Genomic DNA, 16,832 nt, shown 5'->3' on the forward strand with positions numbered 1-16,832 from the left:
ATGTGCTGGACCGACCGAGGTTCAGTTCCCTGGTGTCCCACATGGTCCCCATGCCAGGAGCAATTTCTGAGTGCATAGCCAGGAGTAACCCCTGAGCATCACCAATTGTGGCCCAAAAATAAAAAAAAAACAAATTGACCATTTTTAATCCCACTCACATGACTGCCCCAGTCACCTGATAGGAACAGTTGAGAATTTCAGCAGTACCAAGTCACAACTGGTAGGCTATCACTTGAATTTGAAAGCTGGTTTTTACCAACTATAGTTGAACCCAGTATAATGGAAAAAAATAAATAAATTGTCTAATGTTATAATATTCATTCAGGGAAAATATAAGGCATTGTTTAAAGGGAATAGCTTAAGCAGTTATTGCCTTATAATCTCACTAAATATAAAGTTTCCAACAGAAAATTTCCTTTAGACTGGAAAAAAATGACTTTCACATTCAAAGTTTTCCAAACATATTTTACCTATAACCATCTTTCAGAAAAACAAATGATCAAGCACCCACTGGAGATTTTCCTCCTTTAAGCAAACAAACATAAAAAGGACCCCCTCAATTGTACCCTGACTACTCTTGCCCTACCCCATCATTCCAGCACCAATGAAAGGGTGTTATCACCTCTTTTGAGGAACATTGAAATAGCTCAATAAGAGAATTATTGCCTTTAACAGCTTAAATCTATCAATAACTATTTTTAGTATATTACCATACCATACTCAATAAAGATAAGAAGAGAAATGTGCCAAAATTACTTTCATTTTAATGATCTTGTAGTCAAAGAGTAAGCTTCTTTTTTAATAATAGTTTATTTAATCACTGTAGTCACAAAAATGTTTGTTGTTGGGTTTCAGTCATACCACACTTCACCAGTGTAACTTTTTCTTGCCATCAATATAATACATTTCTAATAGTATTGAGTGCATCCAGAACAGGGTAACCCTAAAGACTTACCTAGTTGTCATGAATTTTAAGTTACTAGGGTTAAAATATCTGAAACATTGTAAGTCTACAAATTTAGTAAGTAAATAAATGCATAAGTCAGACAAAAATGAAATGTAAAATTTAGATGTACTAAAAGGGTAAAAAAGAAATCTATGGGAATTTTACTGTAATATAAATGGATGCAAATGTTGACAGAGAACCTTACTCAGGTTATTAAAGCTAAAGGAAATATCATTAGCTCACTCCTAAAATTGAAATACAGATGTAAATGATAAGTACATAGTATTGAGCTTTAAATGGATGCTGGGTAGTAACGGAAATCAGAAAATGCTTTTGTAGTATTTGTTCATATTAAATGTTTGATACTATTTTAAACATCTTAAGTAATGAGTTATCACAAGCAAATGCCTAAGAATGTCACGAAGAACTATCACAGTTCGCATTAGCTCTTTAAAGAAGGGCTTTTTCTTCTTTAAAGAGTATTTATAACATAAGGAATGTGGGCATGAATATAGCTTCATACAATCAGATTAACCACACAGCCTGCTTAAAACCATTGGTAATGGATTTGGCCTTCTCTTCAGCCAACAATGTCTTAAAAACATCTACTTTCTGATTCCTTTCTAGATCAAATTTATGTTTGGAGTAAATGGTGAAGCTTGCTTCTCTAGCAGTAAAATTGTGTGTTGTACCTCCAGCACAGACATTCTCTGATATACTTTTGGAAACTGAACTGAAAGCAGAATCTATTTCCATCAATCCTCACCATGTAGAACAGCATCAGTTAGTAAGCCATATAACCGAGAGTTTAGATTAGCTTAGTATCATTGGGTCAGGATGAATTGAAAGAAATCGGCGTGAACATGAAGTGAAACATTTCTTCCTTGGTATTTTTAAAAATGGTTGCATATTAGAGTTTAAAGTTAATAATATATAAAATAGCACATATTTCAAATGTCCCCTATCATCAGTTACTGCAAGCTTCCTTTTATGAGGACATCTAAAAACATAGCATATTTCCAAATGGTTAAGTTTGACCAGAAAAGTAAAAGTTACTTCATCAAAGTAGAGTGGTAATCTCTGATCAATAGATTTAAAAGTAATGGGAACGGGAAAGGGAAAGTCTTAAACTCTTGTGTAAAAATAACTCATAGCCTATATGCTGTTAAAGACTGCTTTTGTCACAGATTTAGAAACAATGAAAACATTCTTATTGAATATCTATGACTTTAAGTATAATTAATTCACTTTAAGAGATGAGAAAAGCAGAAACGGTTCTGTTCACAAATAAAGTAATAATAAACAAGACACCATTTGCCACATGCTTAAAGTCTAACCCAGAATATACCAAATTGTTATAACTGCATGAACATTTAAATATTTTTATTATGGGAAAAGATCCTCAAAGTGTGAATAACCTGCCACATTTAATTACTAAACAAATATTTCTATTTCTGCCTATTAACTATGTTTTATTGTAAAAAGATGGTTGATAACAAAGAAAAATGCTCCAAATACCTGGATTTTTTTTTTACCAGTATTGTTTCAATACACATACTTTGGACAAGTAATAGTTCTAATAGTGTCTTGGAAACGAAGAGTTGCTTATAGGTGTTTTTAATTTCATAAATGGATTTATCACCTATGAAACAGTTAAAAATAATATAAATGGCATGGCTGGAAATAACAACTGTAAATAATATTTTCAGGCACCCTAATATCTTATATATAATCACTGCATATCTACAGTCACTGAAAACCCCAATTAAGCCTAAAATTAGGAAAATAAAATGTTATTTGTCGCTAAATAAATTTCCTGAGATTTTCAAACATGCAATTCGTGATAGTGTCTAAAATCTGCAGGGCTGTGCATTTAGTTCTTATTAATTGACAACAGTGCATTCTCTATGAGGCAGATTATTCCAGAAAAAGGCATGTTCTTTATCTAAATTAATTCTCCTTTTGCTTTTTCCCCTCATCTGGTGGATGTAGCCAAAGAGGATTCTATTGACAGTGTCAATGAGTCATAAAAAGTGAACATTATTTTTCTTCCTGACCTATACCGGAGACTATGATGATTTAAGGAATAGTTTTGATTTATATTAGAGAAATGCAGAGTTGAAGCTCTTTATCATTTTTTTAGTTTAGTTTAGTTTTGTTTTTGTTTTGTTGTTGTTGTTGTTGTTGTTGGTTTTTTTTGGTCACATTCGGCAGTGCTGAGGGGTTACTCCTGGCTCTATGCTCAGAAATTGCTCCTGGCAGGCTCAGGGGACCATATGGGATGCCAGGATTTGAACCACTGTCTTTCTGCATGCAAGGCAAACTCCTTACCTCCATGCTATGTCTCCGGCCCAAGGCTCTTTATCTTTGAGAATATTATTAACATAATAATACAGACATAAGGGAAAACACACTAGTTGTTTCTATTTATCACAAACTTAAATCTAGTACAAATAACTTTTAATTCTATCTATTCTATTCTAAATCTATTCTATTCTATATATCTATGTTATTTTAGAGGTCAGTTTCTTGAAATGCTGTTAAATAATGTATTTATGGAGATAAATGTCAGTTTCATTAATTGGTTCCACTTTGTGAATATTCATTAGTTACTCATGTGCCCTTGAGATTTGTTATCCCTCAACTTTAAAAAATGACCAAAATAAAACAAAGCAATAGAAATGAAAAGCATTCAGATTTCCTTTGTAGAATCAATAATCATGTCTCATAGATGAGTCCTTGAGCACTGTTATTTGTTGTTTAAATCTTGAGGCTGCATTGCAGCAGAATCTTCTACTTCTATGTCTTGTGATTATTGTTCTTTCCAATCACAAGCTGAAATGACCTAAAAGATCTGTAACAAAGTAGACTATGGGGGAGCCATTTAGCCTTTCTCAGTGAACTAACACCGTTGGCCATGTTACAGGCGAGTTGTGTGAGGAGAAGTTGGACTTCTGTGCCCAGGACCTAAACCCCTGCCAGCATGACTCGAAGTGCATCCTGACCCCAAAGGGATTCAAGTAAGTCAGGGGCCTCTTCAGCCCCAAAGGGCGGGGAAGGGCCTGTGTGGAGGAATTCCTCTACTCCACCTTCCTTTCAAGATTCACCACACCCGCCTTGGATCAGAATAATCAATGGCAGCTTGGACAATGCTCAGACACAGCATAGATTTTTCTTAGTGTCCCAAGAAGATAAAAGTGTTTCCTTGTGTTCTGAGAGCTCTTCCAAAGTAGCCATTAGTTCTGTGTATTTAAATGTATTTGAAGGTCAAATAAACTGGTAATATCTCCCAGGTGTTTTAATATATGAAGGTAAGTCCATGGTTAAAGAGGACATTTAATTGTATACCACATAGATTATATTGAATCTGGAGGCTTTCTTATGGGAAAGTTGGCCGTGTTTTCTTCCAGGGGAGGAAGAAAGATTATATGCCCCAGGCTCTCTAAACTGTCTCCCTTGATGGCTATTGTCTTGGTAACTATTAAGGTGGCCCTTTCACTCTACTTTGTCTTGTGTGGGATGATAAAGCACTGCAGTCAGTCTTAACAGAGCACCATTCCCTCCCCTGTGCTCAGAACTTCATCATCATTTGTTCCTTCTCAGCATTATCGCTTAAATGGGGTTAGCATCAAGTTCATTGACTTCTTCGCCACTTTTCTGGTGTATTTTAAGACTCTATGAAGAGCAGCTTCTCTTCTCTTAGCTGGCAGGAGCGTAAAGATCAGGGGTTCACATTCTTCATGGTAACTGTGAGGAAACCAGCTGCTTGAGGGGACAGAGGGCAGACTAAAGATGAAAGGTTGTTCATTGGTCGAACTCAAGCTGAGTTTTCTACTTCCCACTTGGATGGTTTTTCTAATACAGGTGATTGTATGGTTTTTTGTCATTTATCACTATTACAGATGGTTGGTCAGAGGTTAGCTGGATTCTCCAGAACGACACAGCTAGGTTCAGAAGTTTCCCTGTGCTTACATCAGACAGCTATCAAAGAGTGTTATTTGTTCCTTAGCCAGTATTTATTGGATGCCGACTATGGGTCAGGGCATGTGGTAATACAGCCATCAAATGTTTTCAGAGAGCTTTATAGCTGCTTGCTTTCACTTAGGTTAGTTTCTCTGTGAAATGCAGACTGAACTGTCAGAGGACTTAGAGCACTAAATACTATCCAGATAGGGGAAAGTTTTACAAGTAGAGTTGGAATTAGAATTGAGTCTCTAAGATCCATAGACCAGTAGACATTCTAGGTGGGATAGAAGAGTGAGGTAAATATCTCCCCTCATTGTGCTTCAAAGATCCATCATAATACTTATATTCAAGATGGTTTTTGTTTATTGGTTTGTTTTGTGACACAGAGCAATGCTCAGGGCTTACTCCTGGCTCTTTATTCAGCAGTCATACCTGGTGAGATTCCTAGGACTATATGAGATGCAAGGGATCAAACTCTGGTTACTTACTTGCAAGGCAAGTGCCTAAACCACTGTATTATCTCTCCAGCCACTCATTTAGAGAATTTTTAAAAAATCAGTTTGGCTTAAATTCTGTAATTTTATAATAGACAGCCACAGTGAGAGCACATGCTCATACTGCCTTGAAAGAGTCTCTTTCACTGTTTTTCATTATATTTTAGTTTAGAAAAAAAGTCTTATTAAAATATTTATTTATTTATTTATTGTTTTTGGGTCACACCCAGCAGCACTCAGGGGTTACTCCTGGCTCTACACTCAAAAATTGCTCCTGGCAGGCTCTGGGGACCATATGAGATGTCTGGATTCGAACCACTGTACTTCTGCTTGCAAGGCAAACGTCTTATCTCCATGCTATCTCTCCGGCCCCTAAATATTTATTTTATACAAAATCCTTATCACATCCTCTTTAAAACTGTTTTTTAACTCCTAATGTCTTTGGTTTTTCCCCAAAACTGAACTTAACATGTAGAAAGTGCATCATATACTTAACAAATAGGATCATTTCTCAGAGGAATGAGTCTGCAAAGCAGCTACTTCTCTGCTTTAGAAGTTTCTTGTGGTTTTGTACATTGTAACTATAAAATAAAATATTGGAGTACTGGAGAGACTTAATAGGATTAAAAATAAAGAAGTTTCAACTTCAAAATTAATCTCTAATTTAGTGTCTTCTGTCACTATCAGTTACATTGCCCACCTTACAAGTCCATTTTATAGGATTATAGGTTAGCTGCCTTGGAACCCATTGTTTTCAGTAATTTCTCAGCCTCTTCCCTAGCTGTTGGCAGAAAAGCAATGAAATCATAGTCTACACCAAGACTCCCATGTTGTAAGTTATTGCACTTTAGGGAAGAGTAAGTTGTGAAGAGAAAATGGACTTATAAACCAAAACTCCATGAAGTCGCTAAAGAAAATTTCTGACAAATGTGGTTTACAAAAGTCATAATGTTACTTCAACTTCATTTATGAATTAGCAAGCTAACGGAGCTGGCTTTCTAGTTTATTACAGTACAGACTTCATAAATCCCCTAAACTGCTTTGAGATATTTTTAGACCATGATAGCCATAAGCCATATTTTCAGGCATGAATATTACTTGGCTATTGAACTTCTAAAAATAGTTTTTTTAATATAGATATGGCTTTCATCTTCACTTCTCATCAGATAATGGAGTGAGAGAAGGGAATCAGTGTTTTTGATAATAAAACCTTTAAGAAAGTCTTAATTATTTTCTTCCCAGTTTGATACTCACTTTGAAAAGCTAAAAAAGAAATATATTAGTCATGATATTACTCCAAGTGCTAATGGGCTTGAAAAATAGTGTGTGTAGAGACAGGAAGATAAAATAGCTCCTATGCAGTGACTATGGCGAAGGTGTGGTTCTCTTATCTGTTACTTTGATTTCTTGTTCTCAAATAAATAATTCAAAGAGTTTCAAAGTGTTTCTGCTCCCTTTTACTGCTCAGCACTTCAGTGCTCCTCTCACATTAACAGTGATGGAGGCCCAGGTCTTGGCATTGAGTGGATAATGTATCTGACCACTTAGGTTCTATTTAAACTTCAAAAGTCTCGGTTTGCTTTGTTATGGTTTAACATTAAGACCACTGGCTCAAGAGCAGGCATGCTTTTGCGGTGAGTTTTTTATGTCTTAATTGATACCTACATAGTTGAAATACAGCTTGTTATTCTGAAACGGTATCTACTCTCATTTGTTTTTATTCTGTTCTCCTTTGCATCTTACTCATATCTAAAACTTTCAGACAAAACCCTTGGCATTCAGTCACATCCATATTCACTTGAGTGTTTTTAATTATCTTGCTTCGGTTATATCTTTGGAAATAGAAAAGTGTATAATTAGTCCAGATTGAACCATAAAGTCATACTCACCTTTTTTTAATTTCCTACCGTTTGGGGACTGGAGAGATGATAAACTGAAAGGGATCTTGTCTTGGTTTGATTAACCCAAATTATTCTCAGGCATCACTTCTGTCTCCCCAAAGCCTTGCTAGGAGTAATCCCTGGGTATAGAGCCAGGAACAAGTCTTAAGCACAGCTAGATATAAATCCTTCACAGCCAAAAAATAATTTAAAATGCCTATCATTTATTGATGATCATGTATTGACCATCAAACTATACTATTTTTTAGATAGTGTTTCTTTTTTTTTAATTTTTATTGTGATCATAATGGCTTACATATCTTTCACAGTAGTATTTTAGGTACATATTAACATTGAATCAGGGGAATACCCATCACCAAATTTGTCCTCCCCCCATCCCAGTTCCCTTTCTGCAACCCATATAGCTCACCATCACCCCCCCCAGGCTGCTAGAGTAGGTGGACCCCTCTTTGTCTAGCTTACTATTAGTTTTCATATATCTATTTGGTCCTGGTACCCTCCCTTATTTCCCCCCTCTATTTAAGAGGCGGAGCTAGATAAATCGAGTTATGTGGTTTTGTTTGAAGGAAAGAAAAGCAATAGAAAGGGGTATAAAATAAGAAAAAATAAAAAAATTTAAAAAAAGAAGTCAAATACCTTGAAAATGGGCAGAGACCTTCTAGAGGCTTTCAATCTCAGTTTGAGAGAGGACATGAAAAAGGTAGTTAAAACACCACAACAATACAGAAAGAAATATCAAATTAAATATCCAGTGAGCACTACAGCAGTAAAGACAAGCACCATACAATAGTCTCGGTTCTGAAATAAATCATGCCGGAGTGCAAAAAGAAAAAGATAAGATAAAATAAAATAGGAGATATCAACTTCAATATCTACACCAAAATAAAACGTCAAAAAATTGATCAATCAATAAATAAATATGTGGAAAGATGATTATTTTGTGTTTTTTTTTCTTTTTCCCCCTGCATAGGTACATTAAGTATTGGGGATATTATAGAGGGAATTCCCTTGGCCTAGGAGTTACAGAGTTTCTCCACCCCTGAAGTATACTGTCATGGGATTAACTATAGACTCCTTGCATGATCATTTACTCTCCCCTCGGTGCTTTTGTGGTGTATGAAAGACTTCTGCTTCGTCTTGGATGGTAAAATCAGACCTCTGTATCTAGAGATCTTGGTGACTGTGCAGCTTAAGGAATGGAGCTTATGATGGAGTCTTTCTTTGTGGTTCTAAGAGTTCTGCTTCTTCAGTGTTGTTTTAATCCATCTTCTGTAATTGGTGGTCTTGGTCATTATGTTGCTCCTAGTATGGAGCCTGGGATAAAGTCTTTCGTTATGTTTCTGGAAGACCCGTTCAGTTGCGGTTGTCTCAGTCAGACCTCTGGAGTTGGAGATCTTGTTTGTTGAACAGATCGTAGACCAAAAGCTAGGCTAGAACTTTTCGTTGCTATTGTTGTTGTTGGTCCTGGGATGCGTACTGTCCAGTCCTGGTTGTAACAACCAGTCATCTGTATATAGCGATCTTGGCTTTTGCTCAGGTCAAAGGGTGACATGTTTGCAGATAGTGTTTTATCTTTGTCTCTTACTGTCTTCCAGAAGAAAATTACTATATATAATTACTGAAAGAATAATCACTAAAATTATGTAATTTACACAAGATTATACACAGGAAGGAAGACTGTTCAGAGAAGTCCAAATTATGAAAGACAAATTTACATCTCCATTTTGTTCTTTTTAAAGACAGTGAAACTTTAGTTAAAGTGGAATCCCTTACGGCCCTATGTGTAGAAATCCCATGACCCCTGCTAGCTCCACAAATTTATTTGGAAAGCTGCTGCAGGCTTTATACTTCTTCCCCTTTGGAAGTTATAGAGGCCTGAGCATTGGTAGAGGTCCAATGGTCATCCCAGGGGCACAATTTTTCAAGAGATTCTTGGGAGACAACCATCTAGCCACATAGTGTTGTCGCTGGACATTTAGTGAAGCCTTATCATATTGCTTGGGATTAATTCCTCATTGTAGCATTTGCAACCTGGGGAAGGTATATAATGGGGCCTCTTTACCTATAGTTTGAGGATAACGGTATATCACTGATGTGAAGAGAATCAGTGAATACATTTAAGCAAAGTGCTGGTTAGCAGACTCCAGCACCAAGGAAGTTCTAAACGAATATCATAGGTTTTGGTGCCTGGTTCCCCAACGCCCCTGCCTCCAGCTCCCAGCCACACCTTACCTGTCAATGCACTTAAGACTTCTGGGGCCAGAGAGGTGGCGCTAAGGGTAAGGTGTCTGCCTTGCAAGGGCTAGCCAAGGAAGGACTGCAGTTCAATCCCCTGGCGTCCTATATGGTCCCCCCAAGCCAGGGGCAATTTCAAAGACTTCTTCCCTCACAGCACCAGAGTTAATGAGCTGAAAAACTCTCCCTGGGATTAGTGCAGGAATTTTATATCACTCCCTCTACCCCAAAAGACTATCTGCCCTGTAGATTAATACTCTTTCAGGGTTTTCTAGATGCATTATAAGTCAGGGTATTTAATATTAGTATAATTGCTTGTAATACTGCATTTCCTTCCAATGATAGTGTTTGTTAGAATAGCACAGTGCTAACTTTTAAATTTTACAACATATGATCTCATCATCTCAGAGGCCAAATGAATTAGAGTGGAAAATAGAGAAGAGTGCGAGAAAACCAAGTGGGAAATAGGGAGGGAAGGGATGGTACATGGAGGGGGAAGGAAAAAGGAAGGATGGAATCGAGAAAAGTAAAAGAAGAGGAGGAAGAAATGGTGGGTTATTTTTATTTGAATTACAGATATTCATTATCAGTAAAGAAGTAAAACTGCAAAGTGAGAAACAGACAGCAGACAATACACTTGCCTTGCTAGTGGCAGACATGGTTTTCATCCCAGAACTGTATATATTCCCCCCTCAGTACTTCCAGGAGTTAGTCCTGAGGACTGCTATGTGCCAACCCTTAAAATATAAGATAAAATCCTTATTTCCCTGATACATCATGATGAAAACCCAGAAAATTGGATACAGACCAGTATGATTTTTCTAAGACTTAACTGATTCAGGCATTTTATAAGCTAGTTCTAAATAAGGGTATTATTCTACCCAAAAGAAAAAAAAATTACCACTTTATTTTCTAGGTGAATTGCAACTTTTATAGCTTTTTAATCCAGTTGAGTCTTAAATTATTCACCTGCTCTTTATTCTTTATACAGATGTGACTGCACACCTGGATATGTAGGTGAACACTGTGACATAGATTTTGATGACTGCCAAGATAACAAGTGTAAAAATGGAGCCCACTGCACAGATGCAGTAAACGGCTACACTTGCATCTGCCCTGAAGGTTACAGGTAAAAGTAAAATAAATAGTTGTCTGTATTTAGAGTTGGTATTTAGTTCTCGTTGGAAGTAAAGTCATATTTAAACTTTTCTATTGATTCTGCAGTGGCCTATTCTGTGAGTTTTCTCCACCCATGGTCCTCCCTCGTACCAGCCCCTGTGATAATTTTGATTGTCAGAATGGAGCTCAATGCATCATCAGGATAAATGAGCCGATATGTCAGTGTTTACCTGGCTATCAGGGGGAGAAGTGCGAGAAATTGGTCAGTGTGAATTTTGTAAACAAAGAATCGTATCTTCAAATACCTTCAGCCAAAGTTCGACCCCAAAACAACATCACTTTTCAGGTAAGGATCCCATCTCTGATAAGATCTGACCTCATCGCCAGTCAAATCAGTATAATTTATTAACAGCCATGCTGGTTTATGGATGACATTATATCTTTTCTTGTCTTACTCATTATTAGGGTTGCTGCAATTTTCAGTTCTGTTAATGATAGCTTTATTCATACACTATTCTACAACACACCGGCCACAAGAGTACTCACTTTCATCCACTAAGGTTGTGTGGGTCTCTACAATTGAACATAAATGCATGCACACACACACACACACACACACACACACACACACACAGTTAAATGGACCAACTTTCCAGTTCTATTTGGACATTCATACCTCCCTTGCTGTGTATCTTTAAATCTCACACATGAAAAATTACTCTGCACCTATCCCTTTCCCTCTGACTATATTCAGGAATAAACCATCTAATTTTATCCAAATAGCAGCTAATTGCATAATTTGTCCTTCTGGGGCTGCATACTATTCTGTTGGACATACCAACATATCAATCATTTTACTTGTAACTAAGCAATTTAATTGTTTCCTATTTTTTGGCCTTTTGTTCTAAGTGTTGCAATGAACCTATTTTAGTATATCATTGGAATTGTAATGAGTATTACATTAAACATGTAGATAGGAAGGTCATTTTGACAACATTGATTCTTACAATATATAAATAGTTAATTTCTAGGTATTTGATATTTTAGACACTATTTTGAAAGTTAATATGTTTTTAATTTTTCTACATCATATTTTGCATACATAAATACTACACAGGTAGACCAAATTTTTATTGAAGTAGTCTTTTAAAGCCCAACAAGATGAGGAAAGAGAACAAAAGCAAGTAATACATTTATGTCCATATAAGTATAGATATAAGTACATAAATATAGATAGTGGATTTTGGATTTTAACATGGATTTTGAAAAAAGAAATCAATCTTACCTGGATAAAAGAGATGATACAATGTTTAAGGTGCTTTCTTACATGCAGTTGGCCAAGGGTATGTTGCAAGCACCACATAGGGTTCCCTGAGCAACACCAAGACTTTTCTCTAATACAGTATCTGGAGGAACCTTGAACACTACTTTGTTTGGGTTCTTCTCCCCCCCCAAAAAAAAAAGTAAACAAAAACAAAGACAGCCAGTCTTGGTTCTGAGAGCTAGCATATTGCATAAGGTCCTTGTATTTAATACTGCACAACAAGGAGTAAGTCTTGAGCACCACAGGGTATAACTTCCCATTAAAATTATAATTTAACTTTAAAAATAAAATAAAATTATAGTTTTAAAAAAAATCAACCTTTTGAAAACTTTTACTTAAATGCTATGATTCGTAGTTGAGTCTTAAACTTTCAATGTTCCAGCATCAATCCCACCACCAACCTTCCTCTTCTAATATTTCCAGAGCCCTTCCCAAAAAGCCTTCCCCCCCTCACTCCCAGGCTGCCATCTTAAGATGGACCTTTTTAAGTTTGGTTGCTAAGGTTTGGGTCTCATGACATCATTGTTGATTCTGTGGTTTGGATATTTAGTTCTATCCTTTCTTAACACCACTGATGTAGCTATATTCCCTTGACCCTTAGTCCTCATTTTTTCACATTTGTCTTTTCTCCTCCTCCACTCTATTTCTTACCTTCTTCTCAATGTACTCTGAAACCAAGAGTGATCTAAGTAACCCGCCTTTAAAACATCACATTTCCTCACATTGCTATTCTAAATACGACATATAAGTGATATCATACTGTCATTTTCATATGACTTACTTCATTTAACATATCTTCCAGTTTCATCAATGTTGCCATGAATTGCATGATTACATAATTTATTATAGCTTTGCAATATTCTATTATATATACCAGTGTATATATATATAATTTCTTATAGCTTTGCAATATTCCATTATATACACACACATATATATACAGACATACCACATATTCATAGTCTAAAAAATAAGTCTAAATGCAGTCATATTATATATAATAAAACCCATATCTGCAGCAAAAAGAGTGAACAGGTAAACATCCCCACTAATCAAGTTTTTAACACCTCCAAGTTTATTGACATGTTCTTGTTCTTATTCTTTATGACTTGACTTGCCACAAAGTAGGACTACCCACAGGCCACCTGCCAATCCCTTGTCACTAGCCATGGTATTTTCTCACTGCCAAAGAAGAAAATAAACCATCAGAAAAACTCTTCTCTGAGATGTCTGTTTCATCTTGATACGACATATAGATGGCTTGCCACCCTAATAATGTAAAGGTTACTTCCTCCTAGATTGCCACTGATGAAGACAGTGGGATCCTCCTGTATAAGGGTGACAAAGACCATATCGCTGTAGAACTCTACCGGGGACGGGTTCGTGCCAGCTACGACACCGGCTCTCACCCGGCTTCTGCCATTTACAGGTGAAGATCTCTCAGTTACTGGTAAAAGTGAAAACCGTTGTTCAATGACAAGTTGCCTCTTCTCTATTCCTTTGTCTGAGGGATGGATGGAAATGTTTGCTTAAAATGAGGTTCATGAGAAGTCTATGCATTAGGAACCTGGTGAGGCCAGATCATGTACTCACTAGGATCATTTGAAGAGAGATGGAGAAAATAGAATAATTGCAAAAACAATAAACAATCAGTAGGGTCCATGCCATAACATGGAGCTGGTCAGGAGTTAATATTATCGGTACCTGTTTTCTTAAAGATGTGAGGGAGGCAGTGATTTTAGATATCCATCCTCAGAAATAGAACTAACGAGAAACTTGTCTCATGTGGGCTGTGAACTTTAAGGGAAATTAGATTTGGGGGACAGAACTGAGTTTTAAGTACTCAACATAATTTTCCTTCTGAACAACATGCTGCCTAAACTTCCCATTGGTTATATCAGATGGTGAATAATAAGGAATTCACTGATCTTGTTAACTGCAGTTCCCATAGGAGTTCTGCTTCAGGACTCAGAACGAGAGGTTGATAGTAGAAATAAATGCTAGTGAAACAATTGCAAGAGGACCAGTCAGACAGAATGTATTTATTGACCATCTCCTATTTTTTAAGCATTGTTACAAGCTTCAGGAATAATTAACTTACACCCAGTAGTCTTTATGTCTATAGGCTTATATGTCTGTAGCCTAATGTCTATAATAAGTGGTGGGTGATCTTATTTCCTACTCTTACGATATTATATGAAGATGAAGAAAGTGTTGTCTTTATGGGGTATCAGTTTTGCTGAAAACATGTTTTCTTTTCTCTAGACTAACCTTAAGAACTCCTGTTGTGTCTCAACACCAATTTATTACTTCATTTTTTTACATGCAAAATGAATTCTCACCAATTAGACGGAATCAGATCCTAATCCTTGGTTTAATTTTCCTAGAAGTAACGTTTTTGTTGTTTACTTCGGGGGCCATACCTGGATGTATTTATGGCTTATTCCAGGCTCTGTGATCAGATATTGCTCCTGATAGGTCTTGGCAGGAGCCATTTGGGATTTTAGGGGTAGAATTCAAGTCAGCTGTGTGCCAGGGCAAGCAACTTTCCCATTGTACTATCTCTCCAGAACCCTGAAAAGTAACTTTAATGAACAAAGCAGAACAAATTGTCCAAGAAAAGAAAAATACTTTTGTTCTTTTTAAAGAGCTCTAACTTTTGAGAAAGGATTTCCTTATTACAAATACGTTTGGTGTTGGCTGTAGAACTGAGAGTAGTTATAACTGGAGAACACTCAAAGCAAATCTTTGACCAAAAGGAGTTGATTGCACCTACTTTAATCTCTCTGGATGCTGCCTTGTAAAAAAATTGTTGGCTCAAAATTTGAGCTAAGTACTAACTTTTCAAGAAAAGGAAAAATATAGATTTTCTTATATAGAGTTTTCTTTCCTTTATATGTCTATTCACTTTTGTTTTTCTAAATACCATTTGTAGCAGAATAAAATACAGCTCTAAATCAAATACACTTGGCAGTAATATTGTGGGCATTGAATTGGGGACAAAAAAGTAAACAAATGTCTCAATATTACTGATATTATTCATAATTACATAAGAGAGAATTCATCTATGCTCCTGTAAATGACTTTATGCCCTATGCGATTCTTTGAGCTTTCATAATTGTTCGGGGAAAGCAAATGCTATTAGAACCATAAATGGAATTAAGTAAACCTTTCAGTGGTAAGTTAACCCACTTGGGAATACTTAGAGCATGGAATAAAGCATGTAATTATTGGTTTTTGAGTAGAATACAATCGTTATTGCATTTCCAAATGGTGACAATTTGTGCCAACATTTTTTGGACAACTAGCCTTAAATTATATAGCCTCAATTTGTTTCAGCCCATAAAAAAGATTCCAGAAACTTTATTTTGTGGTCCGCTTTTGTTATTGATTTTTCTTTGTTTTGTTTCATTTGAAGCAATAAAGCTTCAGGGAACTCTTAGAAGCCATAGTATAATGCTTGAGGTTGGCTTATTAAAGCTGATGTCTACATAAAACGCACTTAAATTATCTCTACAGAAATTGCAAGAACCCAAGTGATAACATCCAAATATGGACTTATAGATTATTTTGAGCTTATGTTCATTATTATTTTTTTGTCTTCCTACCAATAGTGCCTACCTTGTGACATTTATTTTTTAAAAAAGTATATCAGCTCACATTATTTTTTAAATTAGACATTTGATGTACTCTTCTGGTAAAAGTTTTATCTGCTCCCCTAATTGGACACTTTTTGAACATAATTTTCATTTAGTTCTTATTATTAATTTTGTAGAATATCACTCAAGAAAATATGCTAGATTTTAAGTAAAAGAAAATTAGTGATTGTCTAAAATTTAGGAATACTAACCAGTTTTTATGCATAGAATAGCATGTGCTAATCTAAATAATATATTCATATTTTAGTTTTGGACAGAACATGCTTTTGTGAAGTAGTGACCATAAAGAACTCTTTAGTTATTTTCACAAACAAGCAGAATTATCATCTGACAAGTCCCCATCATTTTGGTTCGGTTCTGTGTTTAGAGCAAATCTTTGACAATTATTGACTTATAATCTTATGCAAGGCACTGAACTACATATTTTTGGTGTCAGAATCCATATCTGAAAATAACAGTGTATTAACTACCCCAAAAGGTAACTGTCAGAATGAAATACTGACTTCTTTCTCAATCATGCCATCATTCTCATCTGCCTTCTATCAATGCATCTTCTTTCTCTGGTCTTACTTTCTGAGGTTTTGCAGACTTGAAAGTGGATACCTTATCTTCCTACTTTAATTGTAGAATAAGGTTTCTATAGAGGGAAGTTTGTAAATATTTACCACTATCATTAATATTCTGTGATCTGTGATAAGAAATCATGGAAATGCAATCCCAGAAATGCTGTGTGCCCAAAGTTGTTCATTGTGACACTTGTTAGCAACCAAAAATTAGCAGGGTGGAGTTTCTCTCCACCTTAGGTACTTTTATACTACGGAATGTGCCATTTAAAGGAAAAAGAAAGAAAGAAAGAACAGAAATGAATTGGGAACAGAGGACTTGAGCCAGAAGTTAAGTGTGATACTAAAATATTTACAAGGAATATTGGTTAATTCAAAAGCAAAAAAATATGATAAAACAGTGTCAAAGGTGGAAAATGAACAACTTTGTTTATTTCCATTTATTTACAAATACAGAAAAATAATAGAATGGAATGGAAGTAAGATTTTTATGTGACTATCATTCTCTATCTTTTTTTTTTTATCATGTTAAAGGTCATTCGCACTTCAAAATCAAAATGAAAGTAATAGAAAGAGCAGTTGTTATAGAATGGTCTGCCTTAATTATAAAACCAGCTTCCCTATC

General features: G+C 35.8%; 1 protein-coding gene across 1 annotated transcript in view; it reads left to right on the forward strand.

Moving 5' to 3' along the window:
* Nucleotides 1-16,832, forward strand: part of SLIT2 (slit guidance ligand 2) — a 375,780-nt gene that overhangs the window by 332,858 nt on the left and 26,090 nt on the right. Inside the window, 4 exon segments of the mRNA XM_049789962.1 lie at nt 3,873-3,966; nt 10,534-10,671; nt 10,767-11,007; nt 13,284-13,414. Coding sequence (XP_049645919.1) covers nt 3,873-3,966; nt 10,534-10,671; nt 10,767-11,007; nt 13,284-13,414 — 604 coding nt within the window.

Source organism: Suncus etruscus, chromosome 16, assembly GCF_024139225.1.
Source record: "Suncus etruscus isolate mSunEtr1 chromosome 16, mSunEtr1.pri.cur, whole genome shotgun sequence".
Taxonomy (NCBI): Eukaryota; Metazoa; Chordata; class Mammalia; order Eulipotyphla; family Soricidae; genus Suncus; species Suncus etruscus.